Below are 15,159 nucleotides of genomic sequence, written 5' to 3'. Positions count from 1 at the left end.
CTTTCGGCCCGCCCTCTCAACTGTCAATTAATCAACTGTTACTAACTACTTACTAACTCCTCCCCCCTCCCACACACACACACAGGAAGCAGCCAGTAACAGCTGTCTAACTCCCAGTTACATATGTACTGCTAGGTAACAGGGGCATCCGGGTGAAAGAAACTCTGCCCATATGTTTCCGCCGGCGCTGGGAATCGAACCCCGGACCACAGGATTACGTATCCAGCGTGCTGTCCACTCAGCTACCAGCGCCCTGTGTGTGTGTGTGTGTACTCACCTATATACTCACCTATATGTGCTTGCAGGATCGAGCATTGACTCTTGGATCCCGCCTTTCTAGCTATCGGTTGTTTACAGCAATGACTCCTGTCCCATTTCCCTATCATACCTAGTTTTAAAAGTATGAATAGTATTTGCTTCCACAACCTGTTCCCCAAGTGCATTCCATTTTTCTACTACTCTCACGCTAAAAGAAAACTTCCTAACATCTCTGTGACTCATCTGAGTTTCCAGTTTCCACCCATGTCCCCTCGTTCTGTTATTATTACGTGTGAACATTTGATCTATTTCCACTTTGTCAATTCCCCTGAGTATTTTATATGTCCCTATCATATCTCCTCTCTCCCTTCTTTTCTCTAGTGTCGTAAGGTTCAGTTCCTTCAGCCGCTCTTCATATCCCATCCCTCGTAGCTCTGGGACAAGCCTCGTCGCAAACCTCTGAACCTTCTCCAGTTGTGTGTGTGTGTGTGTGTGTGTGTGTGTGTGTGTGTGTGTGTGTGTGTGTATTTGAGCGTGTGTGTGTGTGTGTGTGTATTTTTTAACTTATCTTCTTAACAACAATGTAATTAAGGGATCTTTCGCCCTGCTTCCCTCGGAGCCTCACCACAGCTGCCTGTTTCCTCTTGTGTGTTCTTGTGAGGGAAAAAACAGACGGGGTGTTGTCGGCGAGTCGCGTCCTCACAGGAATAGAGGAGGCGTTAAGGCTTTGGGAAGAGGGGGAATGAATGGCGTGATTGGAAGAGGAACGGGGAATGGGAATGGGGGGGGGGGATCTCTCTCTCTCTCTCTCTCTCTCTCTCTCTCTCTCTCTCTCTCTCTCTCTCTCTCTCTCTCTCTCTCTCTCTCTCTCTCTCTCTCTCTCTCTCTCTCTCTCTCTCTCTCTCTCTCTCTCTCTCTCTCTTCCAGGATTCTGCGGTCCTTCAGCCCATTATGTGCCTCTTTGACTTCTTCCACTACCACCCACAGGATTGGTATGAGGTGCATAATAAATGAAATAAACTATGTTGTTATTGTTAATTGTCAGCGAAGATCGAGGTAGTTGTTTCTGTGACGTCACGTCGTCTGCCTTACCAGCTAAATGCCAATACGTAAAATTACTATACGTTATATCGCTTACAAGGCTGTGGCTGTGACTCATACGTCAGGCTGCGAGCAGCCGCGTCCAACAGCCTGGTTGGACTTAGTGCAGCTAAGTGCAGCTCTCTCAACTAAGTCGCTAATCTCTAAGTCTCTGCAATTAACTTCAGAGTTTGGTCCAAGTAAATGTTAAACATATATGGTCTACTCATGCTAACCTGGGGTGCACTTCTGTTGAGTGTTCACGTGGTAAATTACTGTTGATAACTCTTTTATTTAGGGAGTTCAGTTACTAAAATAATTTTGAGAAATAAAAACTCATCAAACCCAATTATCTAAAGCGATAATCTCAGCTGAATCACACACACACACATCTTCTCAAAAGTCATATATCTTGTTTCAATTTGCAGTGAAGTAACAGGTCTAATTTGTTTGCATTGCATCTAAAACCAAACTGTGTTTTACTTAATTCTTATCAAGAAGGATTTTTAATCTCAGCAAGGTTTATTTGTTTTTAGATCTTCCCATTAGCAAAGAGCAAGGATATTGCTCAATAGCTTTCTAATGATGTCTTTCTTTTTATGAACAGATATTAAGTTGGCCTCCTTGTTCATATGTGGTAAAGTTTGCATATCACTGCAGGCCTGGATGAGGTCTGTGAAGGTAAATGCTATTGAACCCACACATTTTTCCATGGATTTTGGGTTTAACGGATTCTGGAACTAGAACCTTGTAAACATTTACTTCAAGGAAAAAAATTTTTAATCGTTTTATTGTGTTATTTTACATGCAGTCAACGATAAATAGTAATGGAAGGTAACACTGGGAAAGATCGATCTCGTTCAGTAACTTGCATTTTGCTTGTCAGGTAAAAAACCAGGAGATTGTATCTCTCTGCAACAGTCGCGGCTAAAGAATACTCAGAGTTGTTTATTGGTAGAAAAGATCTCGTCAGATGTTAATTCTTCTCAGCTATTTGTCTTGTTCCACTAAGCTTTACTGCCCACCGTTTGATTTGGCAATTTGACTCGTAAGTCCTCGTGCCACCTATTACTAGCCTGTTTTCTAGTGTGTGTGTGTGTGTGTGTGTGTGTGTGTGTGTGTGTGTGTGTGTGTGTGTGTGTGTGTGTGTGTGTGTGTGTGTGTGTGTGTGTGTGTACTCACCTATTTGTGTCTGCATGATCGAGCGATGGTTCTTGGATCCCGCATTTCTAGCCGCCGGTTGTTTAAAGCAATGATTCCTGTCTTTCTTCTCAATCATACCTAGTTTTAAAACTATGAATAGTGTTTGCTTCCACAAACAAGGTCATTCCATTTCCCTACAACTCTTACACTAAAAGAAAACTTTCTAATGTTGCTATGACTTATCTGAATTTCCCTCTTCCATCCATGTCCCCTTGTTCTGTTAGTATTCCGTGAGAACATTTCGTCTATTTCCACTCTGTCAATCTTCCTAAATATTTTATATGCTGCTATCATATCTCCCAGCTCCTTCCTTTTTTATTGTGTCGTCAGGTCCAGTTCCTTCAGGTCGCTCTTCATATCTCATCCCCTTGCAACTCCAAGACTAGCCTCGTCGCAAATTGTTTAACCTTTTCCAGTTTCCTAATGTGTTTCTTTAGGTGAGGGCTCCATAATGAAGGCTGCATACTCAAAGACTGGTCTCCTGTAAGTAGTTGTAAAGCGCTCTGAATCCCTCCTTAGGCTTCTGAACGACGTTATAACTTGCTAGCATAGAGTACGTTGCTGTCGTTATCCGATTTACATGTGCCTCAGGAATTAGATTTGGTGTAACATCTACTCCCAGGTAATTTTCTCGAATCGTCACAGGAAGGTAGTTTCCCTTCATTGTGTACTGTCCCTTTGGTCTTCTGTCACCTAGTCTCCTTTCCATATTTTACACCTGCTCGTTTTGAACTCAAGTAACCATTTCTCTGACCTCTGCAGCTTGTTCAAGTTCTCTTGGAGGATCCTACAATCCTCATCTGTCACAACTCGTCTCATTAATTTCGCGTCATCCGCGAACATCAACATATAGGACTCGACTCCTATAGACAGGTCGTTCACGTACATTAGACATAGAACTGGTCCTAGCACCTATCCTTGAGGTACTCCACTCGTTACAGTTCGTCAGTCTGACTTCTCGCCTCTGACTGCTACTCTCTAGCTCCTGCCTGTTAAGTAAGTCCTGCCTGCCTCTCAAGTTTGAAAAACAGTCTCCTGAGTGGGACTGTATCAGTAGTAGGGTTGGCGCCACACAGACGAATTTTTTTTTCTGGGAGAAAAATCCCCTGTGCGCCCCAAGGGTTTCAGGTAAATTTAGAATATCCCCTGTGCGCCCCAAGGGTTTCAGGTTCCAATATCATCTATGTGAGCCAGGGTTTTCAGGCGAATTTGGGCAGTCACAGATTTTAGAAGTATGGATTTCTTATGAGAAAAATAATAATTTCCGAGACTTAGAAGTTTGTTAAAGCCTTATGGGAGAAATTCAAATAACGTGTGTAGCACTTTAGGGCTTCCAGGAGAACTCTGGGAAAAAAAGTGCCTGTGCGCCCCAAGGGTTTCAGGTAAATTTAGAATATCCCCTGTGCGCCCCAAGGGTTTCAGGTAAATTTAGAAATTCGTGTTTGTGAGCCAGGGTTTTTCAGGCGAATTTGGGCAGTCACAGATTTTAGAAGTATGGATTTCTTATGAGAAAAATAATTTCCGAGACTTAGAAGTTTGTTAAAGCCTTATGGGAGAAATTCAAATAACGTGTGTAGCACTTTAGGGCTTCCAGGAGAACTCTGGGAAAAAAAGTGCCTGTGCGCCCCAAGGGTTTCAGGTAAATTTAGAATATCCCCTGTGCGCCCCAAGGGTTTCAGGTCAAAAATCCCCTGTGCGCCCCAAGGGTTTCAGGTCAAATATCCCCTGTGCGCCCCAAGGGTTTTCAGGTGAATTTGGGGAGTCACAGATTTAGAATTAGGGAATTCTTATAATGAAAAATAATGTCATACGAGTTTGCTAAAGTTCTTATAAGAAAAATAATTTCCGAGACTTAGAAGTTTGTTAAGGCCTTATGGGAGAAATTCAAATAACATGTGTAGCACTTTAGGGCTTCCAGGAGAACTCTACGGACATATTTTACATGTTTTCAACTTACAAAATCGTCTATGTAAGCCTTAGTTATTCATATAAATTTAGAAAATCACCTGTGTAAGTCATTGTTTTCAGGGTTTCGTACATCACACCCCCCTCCCTCCCCCCCGTACCTCGCAATCTGTCGCCTCACCTGTGTTTACTTTACGCCCGGTCAGCCAGACCTCTTATCTTATGTTATCTTCTCATAATATCTGGACCGTCCCTCCTCTCTCTCTCTCCTTTCATTCAGTTCAACTATTTTCCAACATCGTATGTTTGCTCCTTTTCATTAAGCAAGTCAGTATGTTTGCTCCTTTTCATTAAGCAAGTCAGTTTTACACAAATAAATCATGTTAGTAAGCAAGTTCTAGCTCACGTTCCCCACCTTAGTCCCCTGTCGTATAAAGAATACTATCATTCCAATCCCTCTAAAATTTAAAAATAATCATATTTCAAACGTAGTTCAATACAGTAATTAGTTACCAAGCTCCAGCTCTTGTCCTCCACCTTAGCTCTCTCTCGTATCTTCGTTAGTATCAGTCCAATTTCCCTGAAATTTCTACCCTCTGTATTTCAGACATAGTTTAGTAAATGCAAACAATTATCAAACTCTAGCTCTTGTCCCCAGCTTAGTTCATTTGTACAAAATCATTAGTAACAGTCCAATTTCCCTTAAATTGTTACCCTCTGTATTTCAGACGCCGTAAATAAAATCAAATAGTTATCGAGCTCCAGCTCTCGTCCCCGCCTTAATTCTCTTTCGTATCTTTGTAAATAACCCATCAATTTCCCTAAAATTAAAAGCAGACATACTTCAAAGTTAGTAAATAAGATCAAGTCAGTTACTGAGCTCCAGCTCTCGTCCCCGCCTTAGTTCTCTTTCATATCTTCGTTAGTATCAGTCCAATTTCCCTGAAATTTTTACCCTCTGTATTTCAGACATAGTAAATATGAAGTAAACAATTATAAAACTCTAGCTCTTGTCCTCTGTCCAAGCTCACTTTTGTAAAATCATTACTCTCAGTCCAAATCACCCAACTACATTTTCAGACATAGTAAATAAAAAACCAGTTCAGTTATTAAGTTTCAACTCTTGTGCCCCAGCTTAGTTCATTTGTACAAGTTCTTTATTTTCCAACTAAATCACCCTGAGATTTAAGATCACCGTATTTTCTAACGTAGTAAAATTAATCTGGACATTAGCCTTAGATCATCAGACATAAATATATTCGATCAAGTCCGTCTCCAGCGTATCTCTTATCCGAGTATACACATAACCCCAACCTGTTTAATTATCTTTCACCCCCTCCCACCTTCCTCCATCTCATCCAAGTCTCGTAAATTTAAAATGTAGCTGTTAATTTGCGTTCTTTCCCCGTTCATAGCATATTCTCTGTAAGTTCAGATCTGTACTTAGTCTTACATATTCTCTACTTCTTTCCAATTTTATACAAGACTTAAACAACTATTACCGTCTCCTCTATCTTATTTAAACATGAGTCATATGTAAATATACCCCGACTCTTTCCATCCAATACAAGTCCTAGCTTGTTCACCGCCCAACTCACTACGCTATTTCTACTCTACATGTTATAGCATGTTTTCCGCTCATCTTGGTACCAACCCTTACAATCTCTCTCTCATTCCTTTTACATGTCTCAGCATGTCTCAGCATGTTCGCCTCGCATCTTACTACGCTGTCTACTTTACATGTTGTAGCGTGTATTACTGTGTCCCATATCTTATTTAAACATGAGTCATATGTAAATATACCCGACTCCTTCCATCCATTACAAGTCCTAGCTTGTTCACCGCCCAACTCTCTACACTGTCTACTTTACATGTTGTAGCATGTTTTCCGCACATCTTGATACCATCCCTTACAATCTCTCAATCCTTTACACATCCCAACTTTCAACCCTTTCTTACAATTTTCCTCCATCCCTCCGCTACATGTTCTTACCCGTTCATTACAGTCCACTACTTATTCTCTAATCATCTCTGTACTAATTCTCAAAACTAGTTGGTTCTGTCATTTTAGTAAGTAAGTAAGTAGATCATCGTTATTAACAACGACAACAACAACAACAACAGTAACATTACTAATTCACAGTAAGTTACTACTGAGCATTTGGTAGTTATCCATTTTCAAATAATGTCAATATAAATCATTCTAAGACATCTTCGTACAATTAAAGATACTTGCCCGTGCACTAAGTCATTACTTACAGTAGCATCTTAAGGCATTGTTTTCGTAACTCAGTTTTATTAAACATACACCTTCATTAGTCAAAGGAAAACTTTTCAAGTCATTGTATTCAATATTTCCGTTAAACTTACTACATCATGTCATTATTCGGTTTCATAATTAAGTACTTGTTTCAGTCCTCCAATGTAATAAGCAAATTATTCTATTAAGGATAAAGAAATCTTATTTAGAAGAGGCATTAAGTTTATTACAACATTTAACGCATACAAGTGTTCTTAGTAGTTATACAGGTATTCAAGAAATCATAAGTGTTCTTAGTAGTTATACAAGTGTTCAAGAAATCATAAGTGTTCAAGAAGCAATTATATACAAGTATTCTTAGTAGTTATACAAGTGTTCAAGAAAATCATATACAAGTGTTCTTAGTAGTTATACAAGTGTTCAAGAAAATCATAAGTGTTCAAGAAGCAATTATATACAAGTATTCTTAGTAGTTATACAAGTGTTCAAGAAAATCATAAGTGTTCAAGAAGCAATTATATACAAGTATTCTTAGTAGTTATACAAGTGTTCAAGAAAATCATATACAAGTGTTCTTAGTAGTTATACAAGTGTTCAAGAAATCATAAACACTATAGTCTTATATAGAAATAAACATTTGAATTTATAAAAGAATTATAAGTAAAACATGTATTTGATTTCACACAATGAAACTCACTATCCAGCAAGTTAAAAAATCCATCACATGCACAGCATCCCCCTTCCCCTTCTCCAAAATAGATTAGTTTTTGTCCCTTAAATTCCTTTAAAACATAGAAAGCATCGCTATAAACATTATCATCACGAATCAATTCAGGCCAGGACATTAGAAGTACTTCTCTGTCATTACAATAAGTCCTAACTGCTTCTACAGCATCCATTTGTTCAACCTCCATCCACTTACTCTCACCCATATTCGAGTAATTATCTGTAGCTCGTACCACATTAGTATGTCTTATCCTAATAAGATTTTCAATAAAGGCCATACCAGAGAAAACACCAAGTACAGGATCCTGTCCTATAAATCTCATCACTGCCTCTATTTCTATCTTTTGGGGGGTATGATATCCTATTTCTGGTCTCATCTTTATTAAATTTAACGGAAAAGATGGAAAGCTCTCCTCCATATGATCAATTAAACTCCAATGTTCATCTTCTTCTGTTTTAGGGTGAATAATACTAAGCTCTTTCACAGTCTTACTATTTACCTGCTGTTGCAGTTCATCCTGGCTCATTATAGTATACACTTCTCGTTCTTCAGAACTCAACTTATTAATAAACCAGTTTGCAGCATTTGGAGAACCAATTTCATCCACAAATTTTCTTATAAAAAATTTATCCTTTAAGTTACATCCTATAGGCACTTCTTCAAATTCTGGAAATATGTATTTAAAACGGGGTTTAGGTCTAAAAGTGCAAATTATTTTATCGCCTTTAAATAACAAAGAAATTTTCTTCATCTCGGCCTTACTAGGAGTTTTCGTCAGCAACAACACTTGACAATTCTCATGTTTCTTGAGTACATCTGTAACACTCTCTTTTAAGCTAAATAAGACTATGTCGCATTTTATCATTGGAAGTTCTTCTTTCAACTTTATAAAATCATGACCGATCAGTATCATTAAAACATTTTCACTTTTGCTAATAAACTTTGCTAGAGCTGGAACAATGTTCTCATGCGTACATTTATCAGTATGTGTCATCACTTTATAAGTCCGTTTTTCAGCCAGGGGCATATTCTTCCACAAAACAGTCGAAGCTGGACTTTGCCATATAGTTTCTGACACAAGATCAGGCATGCTTCCAAACCCTGGTAGACTCTTCACATCCATCACATGGGGTAGATCTTTAAACAAAGAAAAATACAATATTTAACACAGGGACTATTAAATAATCATAATATTTCAAAACTAAAAGATATTCAATAATAAGCAAAAATTATATCACAACAAATATAACGAGTACTGTAAGTACATCATACAATAATCACTTACTGTATACAGCAGCCATCGATCCGAGTATGTCTTCTCACTGCTGGACCGAGATGGGGAGTTTATGTCAAGATATATCCCGACCTAGCTTATCACATCGGAGATTGTTACGCTCCGCCCCCTCTCTCTTAGCTGTAGTTTCCAAATTAGTTATATGTATTATTTCAGATCTACTAGTTTTAACTACGACATTCTCTTCCGTTTATTAGATCTACCCTCTACTTGTTTCTTCTCTCTCCCAGTCCCCGTAACATCTTCTCCAAGAGGTATACGAACCATTAATAATTCTTTTTTATTATTCTTTAAAACATAAGCTAAATGGGCTAGTCCTGGAAAATAGTGTGTCTCCCATTCTTCTTGTTCTTCTTTACTCCATCCTATTCCGTCATTAAACCCAATACCATATGGAATAATTATACGCTGGATTAAATTATTATTTCTTGCCTGACAACAAATTTGCCTTATTGCAGATTTAAAACTCCAACGTTTAATAATATCTTTCTGTAATCCTAGATCTTCATTAGAGCTACTGTATTGAAGTCCTATAATATGAGGTTTTATTTCTGGTTCTGGAGATAAAGCAAGTACTATACCACCAGGAGTTATATTATTCTGTACCACTTCACACTCGGAAACTTTACTGTAAGGATATTTTTCCCATAACAGTTGTGCAAATCCACCAGATAAATTATGAGAATCGTAGACAAGACAGTCTCCAGGTTTTAGAATTTCATCACTAGTAAAATCAGCATCTATAATACACTTATTCAAACGCTTAAGCTTCACTTGCATGTACATAGAACAATCCATCTTGAAGTAAGACAGAAAAAGTTTCGTACCTCTTCCTATATACTCAGAAAAGTAGAGTTGACATTTAGACATTAAAAAGGGAGAAAATAAACACACGAGTTTCTATTTTGTTATTTAATGTGTAAAAATGTACAATGTATTTAATTTGTAAAAATGTACAAAGTATAAATTATTTACAGACATTATTATTCCCAATCCATCTTCTCTTCTAAATTTGTAAAACTACTACTAACACACATTGTAACATTAGTATCAACAGACGTAGTAACATTAACAGGTGTTGAATTAATTGTATCAGACAACTTAGTGTTGATAGAAGGTGAACTAGCATCAGCGGTAGCAGGCGTAGCATCATCTTCAGGTGTCCTAGCAGCATCAGTAGCATTAGTTGTGGATCCATTTTGAAGAACAGCAATGTATGGAATCTTATTTTCAAAGATGCCGTGGGTGGATGACTGAGGAGGAACGATGTTTTCGGGACGTACTATGAAGAGTACAATACCTCGTTTTCGTAGTTTTTGTCCTATTTTCTCAAGTATAGGCAAATATTTACTTTCCCATACTGCGCAGTTGTCCAAATAACTTGACATGCCAAACCCATATGGAATAATAATTCTCTTAACACATCTTTTAAGAATGAAAACAAGGGCTTCCTTCAGAGCATTTTCAAACCAGCGCCATCTCTGATATTCTGTATCTTTTTCAAGTCCATCGTAAAAATGTTCATCTAAACTTCGTACTTCACACGGAGGATTTTCATATGCTGGTAAAGTTGCAGGTCTACTAGCAAACTGAGTCACTAAACCAATAATAAGGGGTAGATGGGGATCTTCATCCATCCTGTTGTTAAATTCAGGTGGTTCTCCAATATGTATACTGCCAGGGTTACTGCGATAAGATACAACAGCCCTGTTTTTGTAAGGAAAGTTTTCACGATGTAATCTCGCATATGGGTAACGATCCCACAATCCTTGCACAATTTTACACATTTGTACACTCGTAGCATCAAGATCGTACAATAAACAGTCGTGATTATTGTAGACGGGCAGGGAGGCAAAGTCTCCAATAATAGTCTTGATCTCCATAGCCTTGAATATCCAAGCTTGAAGTAGATTCTGACATCCAAGAAGAGGAGGACACCGTAAGAGATCACTCCGGGGGAAGCATATATACATCTTTAGGCTGCGCGTAGAAACACTGCGCACACAAAAGGTTGCCAAGTGTTACTTGCTCTTCCTCTGCATAATCTCCTCGTTAAACAGTAATTTAACTTCCACTCCGTAGGGTTTTAACTGTTTATACATATCTTCAATAACAGGAAGATAAGTATTTTCCCAAACTTTATCTCTTCGAACACATGTAATCCCAATTCCTGTTGGTATTATAACTCTCATAATTTGAGGAGAGCCCTTGATAAAGTTAAATAAATCTTTCATACCATTCTTGAAGTAGACGAGACGATTAATGGATGTATCTTCGTTTAATCCAGAGAGCATGTTTCTGTCTTTTGAGTTTTCTATAATTCCCTGAGCAATGTTATTACTTTCTATAGGTAATCCAATACCGTATTGTGTGGCTATAGCAACAATATACGGAAGATTTTCTCCTTTAGAGATATGAATTGTTCCTGGTACTGGACGATCTTCAGGGATACATCTCTTAAGACTGTACAAGGGTCGGCGAACATTATAAGCATCAGCATGAGAATATTTCTTGGCTAAGTCTAGAGCCATTCCTCTGGGAACACAGGATATACAGTTCACTCCGTACACAATACAGGTTTCATTATTACAAAATGAATCGTCGGTTAAATAACCCTGACAAGTTGTCAGAACAGTATCCATGGTGAATTTTCTTCCTCGTAAGGTAGTAGATACGAACCAGATAGTCGTAATAATATCCCTAATGCGAGGTCCGCGCTCTTATATTGGGGGAAATGTAAAAGTTACCACTTATTTGAATATATTAATAAGGATTTTTGTTACCTTAGAGTGATATTATATATTACATTATAACTAATAGTATATTTCATTTTAGGATATAGATGCTTTAAGCATATATTTTAATTAGATTAAATAAGAATTTACTACTAAATTATATATATATATATCTATCATTATGTACGGCAGCTACGAATAATGACGTAACAGTATACTTTTAGCGAGATTGCCAAAGTGATGTATTTTTCTAATAAGTCTAATAAATAATGAAAGTAGTTTACTAAGTATTTATATAAGAGCTTCATTTAATTATGAAACTTTAAGGATTTTTAAATAGAGAAGTATTTAGAGGAGATTACTGTCTATTATAAATGAGGAAACTGTTAAATATGTAGCGATGTACGATACTTATTTTAGGGATATATATACTTGCTTATCCTACTCTAATAGCTAGTGCTGCCCTCACACGATGGATCCTTTGTGTGCCAGGAAGTTTTACAGTATAGAAAGCCTTAAATGTGCAGGAGTTAGACTACAAACATTTGTGGATTGGCCCATTAAGTGGTTAAACCCTATTGACTTAGTTGAAGATGGGTTCTATTACCTTCGCAATAGTGATTACTGTTTGTGTGCATTTTGTTATTGTATAGTAGGTGCATGGATTGTTGGTGATACCCCCAGAAGACGTCATAAGATCATTAATCAAGACTGTGCCTTTATTAGAGGCGAGAGGAGTGACAATGTTTCTTTAGAGGTGTCTGAGATAGCTTTCAAATATGGACTGGAATTTGTTTCCCATAAAATAGAACTGGGAAATAAGAAAATAAGTGGTAGTAGTAAGTATATATTCTTATGATGTATTCTTATACCAGTCTTATATACTCTGTACAAAACTTGATTGCTTAAATAGATACTTCTTATTCTTCTAAAGAATAATTTACGTAACTACGTTATATTTTTTTAGGTGGTGCTCCTCCTAAGGAAGATCTGGGATTGATCAAATTTAGGAAATCGCTGAATCCAGGATTGGTAACTTATAAATCTCGCCTAGAGACATTTGATATGACATGGCCTGGAAGCGTCAAGCAAACTTCTCATGAGCTGGCAGAAGCTGGTTTTTTTTACTGTGGTATGAAGTGTTTTAACTATTTTAAACTTAATAGAGTTATAAGTAAAGAAATAATGAATAATAGTTAAAAGATAGTAACGAGATAATGCTGGATTGTTTTATGGTTTTCAGGTATAAGTGACCACGTCTGCTGCTATCACTGCGCCTGTGGAATACGAAATTGGAGACCAGAAGATGATCCTTGGACGTTACATGCGAGATGTAGTCCAGAATGTGCTTACATTATTCTTGCAAGGGGCAAGGAATTTGTTAAGAATGCTAGATTGACAATACCATTACCTATAAAACCTATAGACAATGATTTAATTAATATCTTAATGGAGGGTATGGATAAGTTCAAACATCTGATTCATAAAAAATTAATACCTGTGGAGAGTATAAGATATGCTTTAAGTGAGTACCTTAAGGAATCCAGAGATTTGTTGCCTTTTATTATACAAAGTAGATGTCTAGAAATCGTGTTGAGGTATATGCAAGAGGGAACAGATATTTATTTACGGGTACGGGACTTAATTTATGAAGCAGTTGATGATAAAAAGGAACAAGAAGCTACGCTTGAAGATCTGGGATTGAAAACTTTACCGGAGACTTGTACTAACACTGATGAAAACAAGGACTGTATAGAACAATCTTGGGAAGAAGATATTTTATGCAGAGTTTGTATGGATAAAAATATAAATATTGTAATACTACCATGTAAACATATGGTGACATGCAGTGGTTGTCTTTTAGCTCTGAAATGCTGTCCAATTTGTAGAGGAAATATTTTATATATAATAAATCCAATTGCTTCTTGAACACTTATGATTTTCTTGAACACTTGTATAACTACTAAGAACACTTGTATATGATTTTCTTGAACACTTGTATAACTACTAAGAACACTTATGATTTCTTGAATACCTGTATAACTACTAAGAACACTTGTATGCGTTAAATGTTGTAATAAACTTAATGCCTCTTCTAAATAAGATTTCTTTATCCTTAATAGAATAATTTGCTTATTACATTGGAGGACTGAAACAAGTACTTAATTATGAAACCGAATAATGACATGATGTAGTAAGTTTAACGGAAATATTGAATACAATGACTTGAAAAGTTTTCCTTTGACTAATGAAGGTGTATGTTTAATAAAACTGAGTTACGAAAACAATGCCTTAAGATGCTACTGTAAGTAATGACTTAGTGCACGGGCAAGTATCTTTAATTGTACGAAGATGTCTTAGAATGATTTATATTGACATTATTTGAAAATGGATAACTACCAAATGCTCAGTAGTAACTTACTGTGAATTAGTAATGTTACTGTTGTTGTTGTTGTTGTCGTTGTTAATAACGATGATCTACTTACTTACTTACTAAAATGACAGAACCAACTAGTTTTGAGAATTAGTACAGAGATGATTAGAGAATAAGTAGTGGACTGTAATGAACGGGTAAGAACATGTAGCGGAGGGATGGAGGAAAATTGTAAGAAAGGGTTGAAAGTTGGGATGTGTAAAGGATTGAGAGATTGTAAGGGATGGTATCAAGATGTGCGGAAAACATGCTACAACATGTAAAGTAGACAGTGTAGAGAGTTGGGCGGTGAACAAGCTAGGACTTGTAATGGATGGAAGGAGTCGGGTATATTTACATATGACTCATGTTTAAATAAGATATGGGACACAGTAATACACGCTACAACATGTAAAGTAGACAGCGTAGTAAGATGCGAGGCGAACATGCTGAGACATGCTGAGACATGTAAAAGGAATGAGAGAGAGATTGTAAGGGTTGGTACCAAGATGAGCGGAAAACATGCTATAACATGTAGAGTAGAAATAGCGTAGTGAGTTGGGCGGTGAACAAGCTAGGACTTGTATTGGATGGAAAGAGTCGGGGTATATTTACATATGACTCATGTTTAAATAAGATAGAGGAGACGGTAATAGTTGTTTAAGTCTTGTATAAAATTGGAAAGAAGTAGAGAATATGTAAGACTAAGTACAGATCTGAACTTACAGAGAATATGCTATGAACGGGGAAAGAACGCAAATTAACAGCTACATTTTAAATTTACGAGACTTGGATGAGATGGAGGAAGGTGGGAGGGGGTGAAAGATAATTAAACAGGTTGGGGTTATGTGTATACTCGGATAAGAGATACGCTGGAGACGGACTTGATCGAATATATTTATGTCTGATGATCTAAGGCTAATGTCCAGATTAATTTTACTACGTTAGAAAATACGGTGATCTTAAATCTCAGGGTGATTTAGTTGGAAAATAAAGAACTTGTACAAATGAACTAAGCTGGGGCACAAGAGTTGAAACTTAATAACTGAACTGGTTTTTTATTTACTATGTCTGAAAATGTAGTTGGGTGATTTGGACTGAGAGTAATGATTTTACAAAAGTGAGCTTGGACAGAGGACAAGAGCTAGAGTTTTATAATTGTTTACTTCATATTTACTATGTCTGAAATACAGAGGGTAAAAATTTCAGGGAAATTGGACTGATACTAACGAAGATATGAAAGAGAACTAAGGCGGGGACGAGAGCTGGAGCTCAGTAACTGAC

The 15,159-nt window shown here is 37.2% G+C and overlaps 3 protein-coding genes across 6 annotated transcripts in view; 1 reads left to right on the top strand and 2 right to left on the bottom strand.

Moving 5' to 3' along the window:
- Positions 1–15,159, bottom strand: part of LOC123774476 (uncharacterized) — a 274,120-nt gene that overhangs the window by 73,402 nt on the left and 185,559 nt on the right. The gene's annotated exons all lie outside the window — the stretch shown is intronic.
- On the bottom strand, positions 6,908–10,678 carry LOC138351919 (uncharacterized). 2 transcript variants are annotated; one of them, XM_069304065.1, is made up of 2 exons: positions 8,719–10,678; positions 6,908–8,570 (listed from the first exon to the last, which is right to left on the bottom strand). In XM_069304065.1, the coding sequence occupies exon 1, from the start codon at positions 10,608–10,610 to the stop codon at positions 9,711–9,713; it is 900 nt and encodes a 299-aa protein (XP_069160166.1). In that variant the 5' UTR covers positions 10,611–10,678; the 3' UTR covers positions 6,908–8,570; positions 8,719–9,710. The 2 variants fall into 2 exon arrangements, with proteins under 2 accessions (XP_069160166.1, XP_069160165.1); XM_069304064.1 differs by having other exon boundaries at positions 8,719–10,083.
- Positions 10,674–13,565, top strand: LOC138351921 (baculoviral IAP repeat-containing protein 8-like). Its single transcript, XM_069304066.1, has 3 exons — positions 10,674–12,301; positions 12,430–12,594; positions 12,706–13,565. The coding sequence occupies exons 1-3, from the start codon at positions 11,935–11,937 to the stop codon at positions 13,389–13,391; spliced, it is 1,218 nt and encodes a 405-aa protein (XP_069160167.1). The 5' UTR covers positions 10,674–11,934; the 3' UTR covers positions 13,392–13,565.

The sequence above is a fragment of the Procambarus clarkii genome, chromosome 51 (assembly GCF_040958095.1).
Source record: "Procambarus clarkii isolate CNS0578487 chromosome 51, FALCON_Pclarkii_2.0, whole genome shotgun sequence".
Lineage (NCBI taxonomy): Eukaryota > Metazoa > Arthropoda > Malacostraca > Decapoda > Cambaridae > Procambarus > Procambarus clarkii.
This window is presented reverse-complemented; position numbering and strand designations above follow the sequence as displayed.